A 22,051-nucleotide genomic window follows, 5' to 3' on the forward strand; every position below is an offset into this window, starting at 1 on the left:
TAGTATAACATTACCTCAGTAGTTAATATCCAGGAAATAACAGCTTGTAACTGCAGCTCTCACCACGGTCAGCTCCATGCGTAGCGGCCCTCAGCAAAGACTCTTAAATTGAGCTTTTCAAAGTTGTGGCAGCACCTGCATTTACATACCACATCCAATCATCCTAGTTGTATGCACAAATAAAATATGCATGTGTTTAACAGCGTGACCTACTTGTGTCATAGTTTCTGCTCCTTGGTATGGTTTGGTATTGTGTCGAATTCAGTTGTAATGAAAATCACCAACCTGACGAGCATATTTTTTTTGTTCAATTCACCAAGTAATAAATAGCAATATAATAGCTGCAACAGTTTTCTATCAGAATTTCATGAGAAAACTGGGGTGAAATCAATCCTACCTGAATTATTACCTTAAATTCCCATCTAAAATATAAAAAAAATGTCAATAAAAACTGGGCTTTTTTAATGCAATCCAACATTTCTATAGTCATATATATATATATATATATATATATATATATATATATATATATATATATATATATATATATATATATATATATATATATATATATATATATATATATATATATATATATATATATATATATATATATATATATATATATATATATATATATATATATATATATATATATATATATATATATATATATATATATATATATATATATATATATATATATATATATATATATATATATATATATATATATATATATATATATATATATATATATATATATATATATATATATATATACACACACACACATACATACATGATGGATTAAGGCACAAAAATGAAACCCATTTGGTGACTCACATTGCATTAAATAAATTGTAGCACGTAAACGAGATAAATTATTGTTACAATCGAGGACGGAGGACCCCAAAGCAGGCAAATGCTCAATCTGGGTCTGAGACTTTGTTTATTGAAAGCCTGTCAGAGACAGGCGAAGGTACGTAAGGAGCGGAGAAGGCGAGTTGTTTGTCATAATGAGGAGGTCGGTGGCAGAGGGTTCCGAAGTGGTGTCCAGGGCGAAGGCACAATACGTGTTGTCGAGATCGTGGTTGTGGTCGTGATCCATAATAATTTTTTTAATTCATATATACGCCGCCTGGCAGATGCACATCCTGGATTCAAATCCAGGTCAGTCAACCTGTGTGAGTTTGCATCTTCTCCCCAGGCCTTGCTCTTCTCCGGGTACTCTTGTTTCCCACCACATTCCAAAAACATGCATGGTAGGCTGATTGGACACTCATATTGGCCCTAGGTATGAGTGTGAGTGCCCTTTGCTTCCTTGTGCCCTACGATTGACTTGGTACTGATTCAAGGTGTCCTCCGCTCCAGCCCGAAATCAGCGTGAATAGACTCCAGAATCCCCCCGGTCCTAGTGAGGATAAAGAAATGAATGAATGGATGAACGAACAAACGAATGAAGGAACTCACATACCTGTGGGCATATTAGAGTGTTCAACCTACCCTGCATGTTTCTGGAATATGGCAGGAAACCAGAGTACCCGGAGAAAACCCACCCACACCCACAGAACATGCAAACTCCACACAGTGAGGATCAAACTGGGGTCACCCCTCGGCCCCAGAACTCTGATGCACTAACCACTCGCCCGCCTGGCATCCATAAACTGTGTTTCTCACTTTACAAAGAAAACTAGGCAAAGTATCACCCAGCAATGTGAAAATGTACTTGAGTTTTTAGATAATGCAAGATTTCAGTTACTGTTGAAGGTGACCAACCAGTTGTTAGGCTTAGGGGGCAATTACTTAACCAAACAGTAGATTTAGCTGTTGTTGTTGATTGTAAAAAAAACTGAAAAAAAATCCTGAAATGCTGCATTGGGTGTAAGTGGGTTAGGGTTATGTGCATCTTTGATAGTTTAATTGTTGTTAATTAATTATTATACTTTTGGGATGACTATAGATTATTGCCACTCAATTTTAGTCATATTTTGGGGGGTTTGGTGATTGGGTGTGTTTTTACTTGTGTGTCTTGTCTATGCGGTTGTACATGAGTTTCACCTGCTTTGTCCGTTCTGTCTCTCCTTCCCTTGTGTGACCCAGGTGTTTGTTATTGTCATCAACCCCATGTTTTTGTTCGACAGTGTGCGATTATTTTCATTGTGTTTATGTTGCCTTTTGTCAGTGTCTCCTCCCCCAGTGACTCTGTAGTTGTTTCCACATTAAACCTTACATTTAGGCAACCGTAATTTCCCTTGGCTGCTTTTGCTTCCTGCTTTTGGGTCCCACTACCCTCCGCAGCCCAGGCACTCATAACAGAATCGCACACCAATGAACAAAAACACAGGGTTTTAATACACAGACAGGGCTGGATGACAATAACAAACACTTAGGTCACAAGGGAAGGAAGGAGAGTCAGTAAGGACACAACAGGTCAAACTCATGTACAATCACTTGGACTGGACAGACATAGAAAAACACACCGAATCACCAAATAGAAAATGATAAATTTTCTTTAAAATGCCTCCAATTTCAGTAAGATTTTGCACAAAGCAATTTTTATGAACATAGTAGGTCTTGGGAGTTCATACGCACACTATAGTTTAGACCTGTAAGATTTGTGTAGGGTTGAACATAACATTAAATATGAGTAATAACTATGCAATTCGCAAATATCACTCACCTTATTCAATTTCAGACTGGTTGGTCAGGTTGCAACCACCTAAGTTTGTCACAGCCTGGATCTTAAACACAATCCAAACTAATGAATATTCACTAAGTCCTAAATTGTTGTTTTACGGATGTCACAGAACTATAAAAGATCTCCCAGAGAGTGAACAATAGAGAAGGGGTTGAATAAAAAAGACAGTCAGACATTTTTTGAGCTCCTAACAGTAACCTCTACGCAACCGAAGAGACCCTTGAATAAATTGTTGAATAAAATGAATTGGTTGAAGCACATTCTTTAACTCCATTTTCCTCAATAACACTGTTATATTATTGTAGAGCATTGATGCTGGGAACCCCCTAACCCCCTAACCTAACCCCCTTATTTATAATGGGTAACTTTTTTTATTTCAACTATTTAAAAAAATAGCTACCTCGTGGTGTAGAGGTTCACTCGCCTGACTTCAGTGCAGGCAGGCACAGGTTCAATTCATGCTGGTGGTGGAATGATTGGGGGTGCAGATGGTAATTTGTCTCTGTGTGTGCCCTACAGCTGACTGGCGACCAGCCCAGGCTGTCATCTATATGTCACCCAAAGTCCAGAAAAGAAATAAACCAAACCATTTCCCCCCTGTCTAATCATCCTCTCAGTATACAAACTATTTTTGGTAAACGTTCCCACATTCTCACTTGAAAAGACCATTTAATTCTACCTTTTAACAACAATACAAGTTGAGATCAGATGCCACATTAGGTCCAGGAAGAAAAAGAAAAAAAAAACAATACTCTATAAAATAACAATTATTTTTATTTTCAACATAATAAATCATGCACTCAGGTCCGAGACAATATTGCTGTTGTTGTTGTTGTTGTTTTTTAAATAAATTTAAGATAAATAATGTCTGAGATTCTGAGCATTTAAACCACTCTTGTATAATTCGGTTGATGTACAGGTAGGAAATTTTTCCTGCTTGGCGTTATTGCCTGTTGCACCTCCTTCAGTGCCCACAGGTAAGCTGCAGAGTCATCAGCCAGGAACCACGGTTCATTGATGTTCCGCCCCTATAATCCTGGAACATCTCCTAGTGGCGGAGCTGTGACAGAGACGTCACCCTGTCACCACCTGCAGCTGATAGCTTTTGTCTCCTGCAACTGTTGTTGGGGTTAGCTGTTGTTTCCCCAACTCCTGTCCTTCCTCCTGAGCCAGAGCTAAAAGTTGCATTTCTTTTCCTCCTCTGCCCGCTCTTTTATGTTCTTCCTCGGGTTACCTCCAGTCACCCCTGATCCCGGCTCTGCTGAGGTACCGGGGGTTGGCAATATCTTCCAGTGATGGCAGAGAGCAGCCGACGATTTTCTGGGCAGTGTTAATCACCCTCTGAATGGCTTTTTTTGTCTGCTGCTATGCTTCCAGCATACCACACAGTGATGCAGTATGCCAGGATGCTCTCCACACTGGCTCTGTAGAAGGTTGCCAGAAGCTTGGTGTCCAATGTGTTCCCCCTCAGTACCCTGAGAAAGTGGAGTCATTTTTGGGCCTTCTTCACTACCACTGTGGTGTTTGTAGGATGCTCTATTTTCATCTCATATCCTTTTCTGAACCGCTTTATCCTCATTGGGGTCGCGGGGGGTGCTGGAGCCTATCCAAGCTGACTCTGGGCCAGAGGCCGGGGAAACCCCGAATTGGTGGCCAGCTGATTGCAGGGCAAAAGGAGACGGACACTTACACCTATATCTTGGGGCTATTTAGAGTGTCCAATCAGCCTACCATGCATTTTTTGGAATGGGTGAGCAAACCAGAATGCCCAGAGGAAATCCACACAGAGCCGAGGAGAACATGCAAACTTCACACAGATGGACAAGACTTGGATTTGAACCCAGGACCCAGAGCGGTGAAGCTGAGGTGCTAACCACTCGCTCCACCGCGCCGCCTCCTGCAGTCTATACATAAAAGTATAACAACAATATAAATGACCTCCATGTGAAAGAATGAAAGTGAGAAAAGACAGGATAAAAAAATAATAATTATATCGATCCATTTTCAACACCGTTTATCCTTGTCAGGATCGCAGGGTGCTGGAGCCTCTCCCAGCTGACAGCAGCTAATCCACAAATCTTCGTAGTGGGTGCGGGTTTTCATCCCAACCCATGGAGAGGCACATTGGAATCAGGTTTTTCTTGTTTACTGCAGGAATCTCATTGGTTAAAGTGTTTCTGCTGGATCGGATGGAACAAAGACATGCACCCACAGCGGACCTCGAGTTCCGGTTTGCCCAACCCTGGGCTAAATAAAGGGCAGTTTGCATACCGGGAAGGGATGTCCTTTAATTTCATTTTCTGAACCGCTTTATCCTGACTAGGGTTGTGGGGGCTGCTGGAGCCTATCCCAGCTGACTCCGGCCAGAGGCCGGGGACACCTTGAATCAGTGGCAAGCCGATTGTAGGGCATAAGGAGACGGACAACGATACACAGTCACACCCATATCCAGGCACAATTTAAAGTGTCCAATCAGCCTACCAAGCATGTTTTTGGAAGGTGGTAGGAAACCGGAGTACCCAGAGGAAACCCATGCATGCCAGGGGAGAACTTGCAAACTCCACACAGATGAACGTGACTTGGATTTTAACCCTGGTCCCAGAGCTATGAGGCTGAGCTCCTCTCATCTCATTTTCTGAACCGATTTATCCTCACTGGGGTCGCGGGAGGTGCTGTAGCCTATCCCAGCTGACTTCAAGCCAGAGGCGGGTATACCCTGAATTGGTGGCCAGCCAATCACAGGGGGATAGTTACGATATGCTTGTCATACGATCACAGTCTCGGAACGGATTACGATCGTAAATCGAGGTACCACTGTATTCTCTTTCGTTTTTGCATAAGGGAATCATAGGGTATCATAAGGTATCATATTTTCACACCTATAAAACGCACCGTTTGATAGGCCGCAGTCTCATTTGTCGGTGTTTTTTCTGTTATTTGTCGTTGGGCATTTAATCGGAAAAGGTGCTAGCATGACACTAGGCTAGCGTATATTATGCTAGCCACTAGCGTAAGTTATGCTATCCTTTAGAGCAGGGGTGGCCAACCCGCGGCTCGCGAGCCGCATGCGGCTCTTTGCCCGGTTTCATGCGGCTCTTACGTCCATATCAAAGTTTGTATTTGTGTTTTATTTGTGTCTGCGCTTCGCTTGAGTTCAATACGGTATTTTCGTCAAATGCGCATGTGCTTGGGATGAAAACACCTCAAAGTTTCCCAGTAGGAGCAAGGTCATTTGAGTAAACGTTTTTAACAGAGTGGGAGAGCTCCCGTGAACCAGAAGCGACAATGAACGGCGTCGCGCACACAAAAAGTATCCCAAAGATCGAGCGTCGGCTGAAAAAGCCACACCCCCTGCGAGGCAGACCAAGGCGAGAGTGCTCAGCCGGGAGCAGCCAATAGGAGAGCGAGGTGTACACCCACGTGGTGGGCGCGCTATTTAAAAGCCATTCATAATAAATGACAGCTCACAAGGAGCGAATGTTGCGCAAAAATAGGCTCTGATTTTATGACAGAAGTCCCACTAAGTAACATGCATAGTAAAAGAAAAACGCTATTGTAAATTATTATATTTTTGTTTGTGGACTTGGTTGAACTGAGAGTTTGTCTGTGTGAGACAGTGCACACAATGTTCATTGTTGATAATGACTGGCCTGTGCTGTTAGTTGTTGTTGTTGTTGTTGCACTACAAGCGCCTGAGGATTGCCCTCAGATAGCGCTAGAGTTGCCACTGGAACGCGGATTATTTCATCCGGGGGGTAGTCGGAGGTGAGGGGCAGTCAAATGTCTCCAGCTGGATGAAAAACGTAGGGTGCCACGTTCCTTGTTGGCAGCTCTGAGTGGTATTTGTTGGAATTCGCAGGCCGCGGCGAGCAGCCTCTCAGGAGACACCACGTGAAGGTTTCCAACTTTGTCTCCCCTGTGCTGTTAGTACTGTAGGAGTCAATTTATGTCATTACTATTCTGGTGTGTGACATTTACAATAAATCTGTGTGATGTGGCTCTTTGCGGTAACACGGTAAAAAATGTGGCTCTTGGTCTCTGACTGGTTGGCCACCCCTGCTTTAGAGTATTTTATGCTATTGGATTGGATAACTTTATTCATCCCGTAATCGGGAAATTTCTTTGTTGCAGTAGGAAGAGGGTGAGGATGCAGGAATAGGAAAGGCATTATACACAAATAGGTACTTAATAGTAAGTTAACAAATAAATACATGAATAAATATATAAATAGGTAACTGTGTTGCTGAGATATATATATATATATATATATATATATATATATATATATATATATATATATATATATATATATATATATATATATATATATATATATATATATATATATATATATATATATATATGTATGTATATATATATATATATATATATATATATATATATATATATATATATATATATATATATATATATATATATATATATATATATATATATATATATATATATATATATATATATATATATATATATATATATATATATATATATATATATATATATATATATATATATATATATATATATATATATATATATATATATATATATATATATATACATACACATACATATATATAGAAGCACATCTATACTGTATCCGAATTCAGGAGGTCCTAAGCCACAGCCTTTTTTAAGTTAAAGAGCCTGACAGCTGATGGGAGGAAGGATCTGCGGAAGCGCTCCTTCCTGCAGTGAGGGTACCGCAGTCTACTGCTAAAGGAGCTTCGAAGGGACTCCACCGACTCGTGCAGGGGGTGGGAGGTGCTGTCCATGATGGACCTCATCCTGGTCAGCATCCTCCGCTCTCCGACTTCCTCCACAGAGTCCAAAGGACAGCCCAGAACAGAGCTGGCCCTCCTGATCAGCTTGTTCAGTCTGTTCCTGTCCCTCTCCGTGCTCCCACTTCCCCAACAGACCACTGCATAAAACACAGTAGATGCCACCACAGTGTCATAGAAGGTCCTCAACAGTGACCTGCACACACCAAAGGACCGTAGGCTCCTCAACAGGTAGAGGCGGCTCTGGCCCCTTCTGTACGTTAAGAGTTCAAGATGGCGGCGCGCTCGGGCGCAGCGGCTCATTGCTCTCCAGTTCGTTGGTTGAAAGGCAAGACACCCAATTTCACAACTTACTACGGACTGACTGTCGATATCCCTAAGAACATCCGGAGACTTCCAGGATCTCCGAGGATATCCAACCCCCCCAAAGTACGCCGTAGACGGCGAAGAGAAAGGAGGCAGGGGAGCGGATGTCGGGCGGCCATTGCGGTTGGGCTACGACAACAACCACTCCGAGCCCCGCTTCCTAGTATCTTTTTGACAAACGCCCGATCCATTGCCCACAATTTTTGGCGTGGATCTGCCTTCTACAGGCGAACTGAGGGAGGGTAAGTAAGAAGACAGTGAGAGGTAAGTGATACATTTTATTCTTGTTAGCATCGATGAGGCAACAAGAGGTGATGCGATGTTTCCATCGTGGCGGAGTGCTAACAAGTCTGAATATGTCAGTTAAGGGGTCTTGCCTGGGATGGCGGACCAGTGGAGAAGCACTATACAATTTCGTCATACGCAGCTGAGGGTATGATGACTACTAGGCTTTTTGTCAAGTCAATGATGACGACAATGCCTAAGTCTGATATTTATACAGGGCATCTATGTTTGTGGATCAGTCTAGTTTGCTGTTGAGGTGAACACCCAGGTACTTCAAGTTCTCCACGATTTCAATGTCTTTACCCTGGATGTTCACCTGAGTGGTCTGTTGAGGTGTCCTCCGAAAGTCAACGACCATTTCCTTTGTCTTACTGGTGTTGATGTGCAGGTGGTTTTGCCTACACCAGTCGACAAAGGCTGTGATGACTCCCCTGTACTCCAGGTCGTTCCCGTCAGTCACTCGTCCAACAATGGCGGTGTCATCGGAGAATTTCTGGAGGTGGCAGGTGTCTGTATTATGTTTAAAGTCTGACGTGTAGAGGGAGAAGAGGAGTGGGGAAAGCACTGTGCCTTGTGGGGCCCCCGTGCTGCAAGTTACCACATCACACGTACAGTCCTGGAGTCTCACATATTGTGGTCTGTTGGTGAGGAAGTCGATGATCCATGCAGCTAGGTGGTTCCTTAGTCCAGCCACCTCCAGTTTCCCTCTCAGAATGACCGGCTGAATGGTGTTGAATGCACTGGAGAGGTCAAAAAACATCATTCTCACCGTGCTTCCCGAGTTCTCCAGGTGTGAAAGAGACCTGTGCATCAGGTAGGTTGTAGCATCTTCCACACCAATGCCTGGACGATAGGCGAACTGCAGAGGGTCCAGCTCTGCATTCATCAGGGGGCTCAGGTGGTTGAGGATGATCCTCTCCAGTGTCTTGATCAGGTGAGAGGTTAGTGCTACCGGCCTGAAGTGGTTTGGCTCCCTAGGGTTCGCAGTCGTTGGGACTGGGACCACGCAGGAAGTTTTCCACAAGGTGGGGACCTTCTGCAGAGTGAGGTTGAAAATATGCAGAATCACTGTGCCAAGCTGATCCGCACACTCTCTCAGTAGTCTGGAGCTGAGGCCGTCCGGACCGGTAGCCTTCCTTGCCTCGATCTTCTTTAGTTGTTTTGTCACCTGATCGACAGTGATGCAGAGACCGGTGGAAGAGGGGGAGGAAGAGGGGGAGGAAGAGGAGAACGAGGGGGTAAAGTTGCTTCTGGTCTGGGGGGTCAGGGGAGCCGGGGCAGGGCTGAATCTGTTAAAGAACTGATTCAGTTCATTGGCCCACTCCCCGTCTCCGGACTCCAGGCCTCTCCCGCTGTTGCCTCCATGGCCCGAGATGGTCCTCAAGCTCCTCCAGACCTCTTTGGTGTTGCCTCTTTGGAGTTGCTTCTCTAGCCTCCTCCTGTAGCTGGTCTTTCCCCTCCTTATCTCTCTCTTCAGCTCCTTCTGGACTGTTTTGAGACTCTCCTTCTCCCCAGAACTAAAAGCCCTCTTCTTCTTGTTCAGGAGGGCCCTTAGATCCCTGGTGACCCACGGCTTATTGTTGGAGTTACAACGGACCTTCTTGGAGGGTACGATGTTCTCCACACAGAAGTTAATGTAATCTGTGATGCAGTGGGTCAAGCTGTCGATGTCTTCCCCATGTGGTTTGCACAGCACCTCCCAGTCGGCATATGTTATACTATCTGCTCGCCTATGTTAGGCTAGTCGCTAGAGCGTTTTTTTAAAGACAGCACGAGCAAAACTACGTTCAATAATGCTTTATTGAGGTAAAAAGTACACTCTGATATAAATAATTCAGTGTTTTTGAGGGTTAAAAGCCCTGCGAGAACACGGAATTCAAACGCCTTCCCACTCCCTTCGGATTTTTTGAATGGATTTACTGTAATGCTTGGAATGGGCAGGGAGGCTATTTTTAGTTTGAACGCCCGCTGGGTTGGTAACAATAATTAGTGTGCCGGCAAGAAATAAAGCCAGTCACTCAAGCTTTCATGGCCATACAAAAATTTTATTTAGTCCACAGACAAGGTGCACCGATCGATTGGGTGCATCGACCATTTTGAGAAAATTTTAGACTTATGTGCGCCCTATAAGTGTGAAATTACGGTAAGTATCATTAAGGCTGCCTAAACTGCCAGTCTTTTGTGTTGAAACAAATCCTATAATTTCCTGGGTTGTTCTAAACCAGTGGTTTTCAAAGTGGGCGGTACCGCCCCCCGGGGGGCGGTGTGAACTTTCAGGGGGGCGCTGACGAATAAACAGGCGAATGGGGGGCGTTGAAATAGTGAAGGGGGCGATGGAGCAATTACAGTAAAATGTGACGTTGGTGTTTGTAGAAAGACCGGAAAAATTGATTGTCTGTAATAAAAAGTCGACAAAAAACAAGCTTTATTGAAACAAGAAACGTTGTCTGCTCGAGCGCTCACGAGCAGCGCGCATATACCGTATATCACTAATTGTCGCGAGTTTATCGTCGATGCAGGCGACTGGGGAAACCACCACCATCCAGTCAGCCGCAGAGGAGCACACAATAGCGCGCCGGCAACGCTTAACCACAGACGTATGCGCACAGCGACCGGCTTAATGCATCAGCTATCAATTTTTATGATTCGAGGTGAACTGCGCATTGGTCTATTAAAAGAAACGAAATTAGCGAATAATATCTGAGGCGCCTGTCTTCTATTTATTTAAGCTTCGTTCGTTGGAAAGGGGTAAAGAGGGGGGCGTTGGCATTTTGGCCCGGCGGTGAAGGGGGCGGTGGCCAAAAAAGTTTGAAAATCACTGTTCTAAACGAAGTGGGCGTACACAGGACTGGCACTAAGTGTTATCAATATGCCTGTCGGGTTAAGAGCAAAAAGGATGGCAATTTGGATGAAACTTCTAGAAAGAAATCCAGACACTCGCAGAAGTTTACTGTTTTGGATTCAACGAAATATCCCATGTTGAAATGGCTGACATTTGCACGTTGTCAGCGTGACACATGGTGGAATTACTGACTGTAAAATGCATATATAAGGACACAAACCCAAAGATGAAATTATTTTTATTATCTTGTACTTTATCAATAGTTTGCAGAAACACTATTTCAATTAATATAAAATCATGATAATAATAACAGTTTGATTTAAATTGTCCTACCTTTTTTTGCATTTTATATCAATTTTGCATGAATCACATTCACTCTGGAAAAACTCCGCAAATGGGACAAGGGTACTCCTGAAAAGGGGTCGACAGAGTTTGGCAGCTCTGTGTTTTTATGAGTTTCATGATTTTTGTCGCATTAAATTTTTCTTCTGTTTTATTGATCGGCACCATTTCTTACCTGTTTGGGTTTACGTTCCCTGCGGCGCTGATTTTTCCGAAATAATCGACTCCCTCATTGTATCTCCTGCAATTTCTTACTCTTCTATCCAAAGGAGTAGCAGTCTCTGTACATCTTTTGTGAAGTCACAGAGAGGCCATGCCAAGGTTTTATCACTTTTAATGCTTCTTTCTGCTTCAATACCGTAGTGATGGTAAGTGTGTGACGGTCGTATTGCCTTGCAATATCAGTCATGGATAGATAACAGGGCATGTTTCTTCATTTCATTCACAACAATAATTTTAGATAAAGAACACAATTGCTTTAACAACACCTGAAAAACAAAACAAAAACCTAATACAACTCCAGGATGACTGACGGCAGTTATTGTTGTGAGACAGCCAGTAGGAGGCCAAAAGGGTTTAGGGAGATTGTCAATCAAAACACAATTGGAGTTTAATGATGTTGCAGGATTATAGAGTAAGCATGAGCTGTGGGTAGCCACCCAAGTCAAAATAAATATGGTTGTTTTAGACTGATATGACAGCAAATACAAAACAGAGTCAGATGCTAACCCGTGCAGTTTTAAGCAGATAGAAAAATATCTTACTCTAACCTAGTTCATGTGCCTAAAATGTTTCCACTGAATGTTAAACTGCATGGCCTGGCGGCTGAGTGGGTAGCGCACTGGCCTCACAGTTTTGAGGTTTAGGGTTCAATCTCAGGTTGGTCCTCACTGTCTGGAGCTTGCATGTGTTTCCTCGCACATCCCTAAAACATCCAAGGTAGGCTGGTCCAACAATCTAAATTGCCCTGGGTATGATTGTGATCATGAATTGTTGTCCGTCTCCTTGTTCCCTGCAATTGGCCTGTAGTTAGCTGGGATAGGTTCCTGCATCACCCACAACCCTCGTAAGGATAAGCAGTTCAGAAAATGAATGGATATTATGAACAGCTAAATTGCTTCCAGAGGATGACCTCATCTTTATTTATTCATTTATTTTTTGTACCACTTAACCTCATAAAGATTAGTTGGGCGTTTTGCTGCCTATCACAGCCAACGATGGGCAGATCTTTCAACTCATTAATGGCTAATCAGCCTCATAACCTGTAAATCTTTGTGATGGAGTAACTGACTTTTTGGACTCCTGTATGCATGTTATATATGTAGTTTTCATTGTTTGGTGCTAAGATACATGGTCGTTGTGTCAAATCAAATGCACATGCTTGGATTAGAATGTGGTCTAAAATTTACAAGGAAAATATATGCAATCATTTAAGTGAAGTATATTTACACTGGGGAAGCCCAGTGAGTGAGTGGTTAGCTTAGCGCATCGGCCTTACAGTTTTGGGATCTGGGAACAAATCCAGGTTGCTTCACCTGTGTGGAGTTTGCATGTTCTCCCGGGCTTGCGTGGGCTTCTTCCGGGTACTCTGGTTTCCTCCCACATTCCAAAGACATACATCGTAGGCTGGTTGCACACTCTAAATCAGACATGGGAAAAATACGGCCACATATAGCCCGTTAGGCTTTTTAATCCGGCCCGCCGACGTTGTCCAATATGGTCCAAAGACGGCACCATCACGCGGAAGCCAGTGGCAGTAGCTCTGTCTACTCTTATTTGTTTTTCGTGTTTTACAGCCCCTCTATCTTTTTCTAAATTACTTTTAATGTTTCTTGATACATTCCTTTTTACTTTACTTTCTACTTAATACTTTTCATTTTATTGATGAGTGTTGAGTATGATAATACTTCAGTCCTTTTTTTCTGTTTATGTTTCATATGTACTGTTAATGGATGCAGTTTTTTTTATATTTGTTCTTGTGCTGATCCGCCCCACCTGTCAAATTTTTAAAGTCAATGTGGCCCCCGGGCCGAAAAGTTTGCCCACCCCTGCTCTAAATTGCTGCTAGGTATGAGTGTGAGCGTGATTGGTTGTCTGTGTCCTTGTGCCCTGCAATCGGCTGGCTACCAAATCAGGGTGTCCCCCGCCTCTGGTCTGGAGTCAGCTAGGATAGGCTTTAGCACACCCCGCGACCCAAATGAGGATAAAGCGGGTCAGAAAATTTATGAATATAATGAAAATAATTTAGTTTTCTCATGTTTAGCTCCTGCAAACACAATGCAGGGCCATCGATACAGCAGCATTTCTACTAATGTTCCAGGTAAATCAAAATACTGTACACTTGTAAACAATGAGTACAGACCTGTATAATTTGAAATTACTGCCTCTTTCTACTTTTATCAATCCCTTCTGTGTAATAACTTCGGGGTGAGTTAAGATGAAAAGACGTTGCACAGTGATCTGACTCCTATGGGCTGACTGAAGGTAAGTGAGAGACAGTGTGAGGTAAGTGATCCGCTCGGGGTAATACGATGTATACATCACGGCAGAATGCCAACAAGTCTGAAATTAACATTTATTTGTGTCTTTTGCCGCGAAAACACACCTTATGTAGAAGCATTACCAATTACGTCATACGCAGCTGGGTATGATGACAATTAGGCTTTTGTCGAGTCAATGATGATGACAAAGCCTATATCCCATTATTATCATTATTATTATTATTATCACTGCATATGCAGTGTATCCTCATTTTTTTTAATCCTTCCATATGGAAACAATCCCTGCAAGTATTTGGTCTGACAATAATTAAGAGCAGTATAAATCCCTGACCATAGAGACTTATAACGATATAATGGGAGGAGTGTGAAATAAATAGAAATGTGTTTGAATAAGGAGATAGAGAGAAGATTGTGGTGTGTGGGTCCGTGTACGCACCTGTGATTGCAGATGTGCGTGTGGGATATTTTTTTCGGAGACTTTAACTGCAATTTTATTAGTCTCTGTCATAATAGAAAATAGTATTTAAAAATCGAGTTCATAAAATTATACTGTCCTTAACTAATGTCCTTATAACTATTTGTTATAATTGCCTTCAACTCACGCAAGCTAATGCCTCTGAATTATAAAAAAATATATATAAATATAGGCCACCAGGTTAGTCACATGGACACTTCCCAACAAACAATCACAACTAACTACTTTTTTCTATCATTTATTGATTCATTCATTTTCCATACCATGCATCCTCGAAAGGTTGCTGGAGACTCACCTTGCTGACTTTGGGTGAAAGGCAGTCTACACCCTAGACTGGTCACCAGTCAGTCGTAGGGCACACGGGGAGACAAACAACCATAATGACAATAAAAGCATTAAATTCAATTAAATTCACACTCAAAATCATACGGCTACCAGCGGGAATCGAGGCCGCGCCTGCCCACACCAAAGTCAGGCGAGTGAGCCTCTACATCACGAGGCGGCCTCGGATCATTTATTAAGTATTTTATCTTTATTAACCCCACTGTGCGCATGCTTTTATTCCGAAAAGAGAAAAGGAAGACTGCATTAACAAACACCATCAATCCAAAACAATACAATGAACAACAATTAGAGTGTTTAAAAAAAAATAACTCGACCTACTAAAACAGCATAAATAGGCAGTTTCATGTTGTTGGATATTTCAGGACTTGCTACGCCATCAACTTCATCATTAAAAACAATTGCCATTACAATAACAAAAAAGGAGTGAGAAGTACAGTAAAAAGTGCACCATTATCATTTTAACTTAAAAACTATACAGCTGCCAAAGATAAAATTGTTAATAATAAAACTTTGAACGATATAGAAATGTTTCCACAACAAGTTTTCAACAAAGTAAGCTATCATTGTTGAAGCATTTTTTTCACTAACGTAGACTATCCCGAATTGATTATTCCCACCCTCCTAATATTACATTTCCCTATATTGCCCCTGAAACCCAAACCACCGTTCCTTACAGTCATTAAATTGGGACACTGAAGCCCTTCCAGTCGTACCAGATTGCTAGTCGTCATTTTTTAAACTAAAGTTCGGTCCAGTTAATTCATAGGTGAATATAGCAGGACATTTCAGACACAATTTTAGCGCCCTCACCCATCTCGCAAATATAACCCATTCCCTTGAAATGTACCTGCTCTACATATTCATCTATTTCACCCTACATTTGCTTATGAGTTTTCTCACAGATATCATCGCTCAAAGCAGCCTGTGACCCAGCTGTTCCTGCTACCACCACGGAACCCCCGCCACCTCCACTCTCTCCACCTCCACCAGCAGTCCCGCCATCCCGTAGCTCCTTCTCCCTCCTCTCCCTTTCCACCGCCTCCTGTTCACTCTTGCTGCTGGGGAATTTGTCTTTGTTGTTTTCCTTTTTCCACTTCATTCTGCGATTCTGGAACCAGATCTTCACCTGTCGCTCTGTCAATGCCAGCGCGTGCGAAACCTCAATGCGACGCTTTCGGGTCAAGTACGGGTTAAAGAGGAACTCCTTCTCCAGTTCCAGAGTTTGGTAACGGCTGTACGTTTGCCGTCCTCGTCTCCTTCCAGCAGCTACTGGAGGAGATGGTGAGGAAAGGACAGGAAATAGAGATATATTATTAGAGACTTATGGCCCCACTCATGGAGGCCAACAAATAAATAAGAAGAAAAGAACATACAATGTTGGTGTTTTTTACTGATTGGATAAAATCTATCAACATCAGAATTGGAAAATCCAAATGACAGATTTTGTAAGGAATTAATTTGAAATTACCATGGAAAGGGATTTTTTTATAATAATGTTGATATTACTGGTAGGTAATTAATATTGCATTTCCCACAGTATCACATTATTATGACCATTCCAGCTATTTACATTTAATGCATGTATGAAAATTCTGAGCCATTTGTTATTATTAAGTTTTTTTGCATTTTTGTTGCACTAGAAAAATAAACTTAAATACACTTCAAATCTCCTTGTAAATGATAAAGTACTAATAAAACTGAAGCCAAATCTATGAGATTTTCAATTAGTATTATTACCTTCTGTGGCCACCAACCACACACATTACAAGGACACAGACACTTTTTCTACAAATACTCACCATGATAATTAACCACATCTGATGATGAGCTGATTTAAATTTTTAACATAGCTTTCTTCAATGAGGTGCAGTGAAATAAAATACAGTACATGTATTTTTTTATTTAATAATACATTCATGATTTCTTAAAAACACTGTCTCAAACGTTAAAAAAGAAAGAAAAATCTACACATTTAACAGTGAATGCTCACATCTGACTCCTGACAGATTACACACACACACACACACACACACACACACACACACACACACACACACACACACACACACACACACACACACACACACACACACACACACACGCACGCACACACGAGGCATTAATATGAGTTATTATATTTCCATTAAACAGTTGTCCTGCTCTTAGATGAAACCCCCCCAACAACGCCCCCACCCACCCCCATTAAAGGGGGATGGATGTGCCACACGGACAAAATATGCCACTGCTCATAAACATATGAAATCAGAATCGGCCAATCACTTTTAGTCTATTTAATTTAATCACCAATGACTTTTGAGATTAAATAGGAACTATTTAGAGAGTATTGTCCGACAAATGCTGCACTTTTCAATATGGCAATGAGATTACAATAAGTGTTCGTGTTTATGCAAACGTGAACAATTTACTGGGGGTGCACGTTAGGCTTGACACAAACATCTATCTGTTTAAATATCTCTTTCGACTTTTTTTTCCTTAAACCGTGTAAATTCTGATTGCATTAAACAACTTTTATATATCGGAGAACATTTTCAAGTCTTTTGAAAATGATCCCTTTATGACCTCACATGAACCATTCTGCAATTAGCTGTGACACATTAAGTGAACAAAAAAAATGACCGCGCAGAAGACAACAATATTGTTTGCGTTAATAAAGCAATTGAAAATTTAACATTTCACAACACAGTGGATTCCAAAGCACTTTATTGATACACACACAATATGCCTTTAGCTGGTTCGATTTTTACCACTCAACATTGAATCCCTATATACTACAGAGCAATTCCTCGCAGAGCTCATATTATTTTGATCAGTCCTGTCTTTGATAGATCAATAATCAAAGACATGAAATGACTAAAGGTGGAAATATAATTAGAAAGCACAAGCTAGATAACTGTCTCTAACTAAATGTCTAAGCAATACACATAGGATGACTATATTGCTGAAGGGCACTGGCAGTTTACAGAGGCTTGTGAAATGGGGTAGGAAACATAAGCGAACATGTATTCTATTATTTCCCCAGCAGTATTGAGTAATTGCCTGAGCCTACGAGGAAAATGTTATTTAACTTTTATAATATGCTTTATTTGAATATGAGCAGTAATTTTGTTGTAAAAGTTTGGTGCGCAGTGGTTAGATTTTTCTTGAATTAAACACCAAAACTAAGTGTGTGCAAAAAGACAGACAACACCATAAAATTACTATGCTATTTGAAAGAACGCCTTCGTTTCTGCTCCAGCTTCAATTTTCAAATTGAACATGTAGACTGTGTGTGCTTAAAACAGTTCTATAACTGTTTTTTTTTTTTCATTTTCCTTTCTCTTTGTAATTCACTGTAATCTCAGACGGTAGGACCCCGGTGGAACTGAGTAACTCAAAAAACATGGAGCAAGCTGTAAAAGGTAAAATGCAGTAAAAGTTTAACTTGGGTCAGAGCTGCAACTCTAAAGTAAGTAAGTCTTTGAGAGCTGCGCAAATTGCGCCTACGGGGCTTTGAGACTAGGCTCACTTCATCGTTCTCTGTTCCCAAGGACTAATGCAAGCACGTGGATACCCCCACACATTGACACATTGACACTTACAACAGACACACGCACAACACGCACGCACACGTACGCACAAACACACACGCACAAACACAAACGCACGCAGAAACCCACACACGCGCACGTATAAACACACGCACGCACGCACCCACACACGCGCGCACACACACACAACACAACACACACACACACACAACTCACCATTCTTTACATAGCCTAGTGCCCTTCTCTGTCTATCCACCACAATGCTGTGTGCAATTTAGACCTTGAAGTCATTCACACGTTTTGATGCTGGTAATAAAACCATAAATATATATTTTTCTCCTAATTTTAACAGGGAAAGCCCAAAATACCTTCGTGAATTTCCATTTTAGGTCCACATTCTTCCAGATGTTCTGCAGTCTCCTTCAGAGTAGCGTTGCTCTTACTTTAATGTTGATGTTTCGACCGGCCGGCAAAGGCAAAACATTGTGAAAGAAAGTTCTCACCTTGCGGCCTCATCCAGGGAAACAGCTGCGTTGGAGAAGGACTCTGGTCGGTTCCGTCCGCTTCTTCGCCTCCGAGTCCCGGAGCGCCACCCACTTTGCAATCGCTGTATTGAACCAATTCCGCGTCCTGAGCCCCGAAGAGCGTCTGCCTTTGCAGGGCGTCATATCCATAGAAGTTGCCGGATTCGCCGTGGCACGTCACCGCACAAGGGCTAGGCTGGTACGGATTGCTGGGCAGTGTTGAGGCGCTGTGGTGATAGAAGTCCTGGATTTGTGGGGCGTGCTGAAAGGTGGCCCCGGAGCCCGGGCCATAAACTACAGTGGGTCGGCTTCCGGCGAGGTCCTGCGCGAAGCCACACTCATAGTAATTCGGACGTAACGATTCGCCGCTTTTATATTTGGAGAAGAGTGAGTTGACGAAATAAGAACTCATCTTTAGCTGATTTTTTCCCACCCGTCAGTAGAGAGAGCGTACAAGTGTCCGGTGACGTTCAGTTGGGTTCCCGTTGTTTTCAGGCTGGAGAGAGACGGAGGGGAGGGTGAGAGTGAGCGCGGATCTGTTGTGGTGTTCTCCCTCACGGCCACAACTGACGAGCGGGACCCGGTGACGACAAACAACCAGAAAGGGACCGGAGAATGTTACCACTGCGAAAACAACAACTTTCACACCGATTCCATGAAAAATCCAGTGATGAACAAACCAGAAAGGCAGCGACGGCGTAGTAAAGAAGAACGCGCATTACAATTCCAAATGTAGCGTTGAACGCCGGAGCCCCGTCTTGCTCTCAAACGGCTTTTCTGTGATTTACTCTACTGCAAATGACTTGTTTCATATTCTCTCTCGCCACATACACGCGCACGCACGTACACGCACAAATCTGTTCTCTCTCTAGACCAAAAAAACAGACCCCCACCCACCCTCCGCGCGCTCCCCCACACTCCCTCTCTAGTAGTATGTGTGTTATAATTTGCATCTATTATCAGCGCTTCGTCCAATTGGCTTCTCTGTGCAGGAACAAACATGCGCGGCCGTGCGCACGCAAACTTCAGTTTCCCGCTGGCGTCATCTGGTGCGCGTCTGATCCAAAACTAAAGGATGGAGATATCGATGAAACAGAATGAAACAGATAATTTTGTGAACGTGATAATATGTATATATTTTACCAACTGCACACATAGACAGTATGGAAAATGAAATTGTATTGCAATCTTCAGCGTTTGTATCATTACGAACATCCCGCCCGAGTATTGCTACGCACTTATACCGTAAGTGGCCCCAGCTAAACGAGCTGCAGGGTCTGGACAGCGCATTCTGATCATTTTATGAATATGATCGTAATATACATGCAGGAAGGGTGGGGGTTTAATAAGCACTGTAAACAGTTTAAGCAACTATAAAGTCCCATAAAGCTGACGGGTAGTGTTTGCTTGTTTACGTCCTCACAGCAGAGAAGCGCAAAGGGGGTTATAAGCGCAATTTTGTGAGGACGGGGGTCGTAAATGGCCTGAACCGAGCTAGAATACCAAGGCTTTTAATTGTCCTTTCGTCAAGCAGATGTCATCCCTTCTGTCTATGTGTGAACGGCGGTTGAAGATGCTATTTAACGCTTTGTGAAGTTGTAGGATGCAAGGTTTCGTTTTGATAGGCTGTTACTATAAGTGCATCCAAAGACTATATTGACAAGCTGATTTTTTCAATAAAAACTAAAATCATTCTTGAACAAAAGAACTAGTTTTACTAGGCATCCGTGTCAACAAATTTTCCCTGTCACCTGCAGAGTCAACGCAAAAGTTAAAGAATGGTTCTGTGTCAAACATTGAACCTAGTTTTGAAACACGCAGCTATTTGAAATACGGACTATATATCGTATACGTATATTTCACAAGGAACGAAGTATCATTTATAATAGTAAAACTGCCGAAAGTATTTTGCACTACATTGTACTCATTTGCATCATTATTTGAATAGTTTGTCTTGAACGATTTTTGTTTTGAAGAACTTAAGACACACGTATAGAAACATAAGCATGCATGTCGTTATATTTTCTCTTCATTATGTTACAAATGAACATGAACACATCCGCCCAAAAACATAGAATACGCAAGATTTACTTTATCGCTAATTTCTTCTAAATTGCCTCTTAAATTTGATTAATAATACATATTTACAGGCTTTTTTTAAAGACACGTCTCAACGTTCACTAACCCTTGAAAACGACTTGACGCTTGCAGAATAACGGTATACGAGCGCCATCATGTGGAATATTAATGTTGGTTGTTGTATCGAGAGGTCTGTGTCTTTGATCGGGATTGGTTGGCCCTCTGCACACACAAATTCCATCTTCCAATTTAAGATTAGCAGTAGTAAGGGACGATGGGGTGCGGGGAACAGATTGTTTTGTCATTCTCATATCCGTATCCGAAGCAGGTGCCCATATATTTTCATTTCGTGCACTCGGCCATCTCTCGTGTGCGTTTTTTATTATGGTTTGATTCAGCAGACAACGTACAAAACAGAGAGAAAAGGTTTGTTTAAAGCTCATGAAAATAAATAATACACTGCGACCTTTTGAATATCGTTCCATATGTGGGACTCGATTAAAAAATACATTGAAATACATAAATTTGAAGCTTTGTAAAATTAAACTTGATCAGTATAGTTTATATGTACAAATATAGGAACTTTGTATATCTTGGCTATTTGTTTCAAGTATGTTATATTTACTACTTTCAAATGATCGGAATTATCAAAATATTATAATACCTTATAAACCTGGCAGGAACGGATGTCTTACGCATGAAAATTTATATACAAATCCGGTGGACAGGTGGTTAGTGCATTGGCCGTCGTTTGTAAATCGAGGGTTCAATACCAGGTTTGGCCCTTCCTGTGTGGGGTTGCATTTTCTCACCGGGGATTCGTGGATTTTCTCCTGGTACTCTCGCTTCCTCCCACATCTAAAAAAACATGCTGGGTAGGCTGGACGAATACTCTAAAATACCCTTAGCTATAAGTGTCAACCTGAATCGCTGTCCATTTCCTTGTTCTCTGCTATATGCTGGCAACCAATTCAGGATGTACCCCGGCTGATCCTCGCAGTTGGCTGGGATAGGCTCCAGCAAGCGATATTTGGCGTTATTTAAAGTAATATAAACATGTTTGCGAATCTCAATAGAATTATTTTCAACAACAGAGATGGTTGTTTGTTCTACGTTCAAAAATTACCTGTAAATTTTTAAGCTACAAACACATGATATATCTTTAGAATAATTGTAATTAATATTAAACAAAAATGCTACTTCTATCTAAAAAGCCATAAAGCACCGTCTTCAGCAGTTGG

The 22,051-nt window shown here is 41.9% G+C and overlaps 1 protein-coding gene across 3 annotated transcripts; it reads right to left on the reverse strand.

Moving 5' to 3' along the window:
* Nucleotides 1-14,536: 14,536 nt before the first annotated feature.
* On the reverse strand, nucleotides 14,537-19,586 carry LOC144208471 (homeobox protein Hox-B8a). 3 transcript variants are annotated; one of them, XM_077734342.1, is made up of 3 exons: nucleotides 19,454-19,580; nucleotides 18,711-19,355; nucleotides 14,537-15,928 (listed from the first exon to the last, which is right to left on the reverse strand). In XM_077734342.1, exons 2-3 carry the CDS (start codon nucleotides 19,141-19,143, stop codon nucleotides 15,534-15,536), a joined length of 828 nt encoding a protein of 275 aa, XP_077590468.1. In that variant the 5' UTR covers nucleotides 19,144-19,355; nucleotides 19,454-19,580; the 3' UTR covers nucleotides 14,537-15,533. The 3 variants fall into 3 exon arrangements, with proteins under 3 accessions (XP_077590468.1, XP_077590469.1, XP_077590467.1); XM_077734343.1 differs by having other exon boundaries at nucleotides 14,537-15,925; nucleotides 18,711-19,586; XM_077734341.1 differs by having other exon boundaries at nucleotides 18,711-19,586.
* Nucleotides 19,587-22,051: the final 2,465 nt, after the last annotated feature.

This window comes from Stigmatopora nigra, chromosome 15, assembly GCF_051989575.1.
Source record: "Stigmatopora nigra isolate UIUO_SnigA chromosome 15, RoL_Snig_1.1, whole genome shotgun sequence".
Classification (NCBI taxonomy): Eukaryota; Metazoa; Chordata; class Actinopteri; order Syngnathiformes; family Syngnathidae; genus Stigmatopora; species Stigmatopora nigra.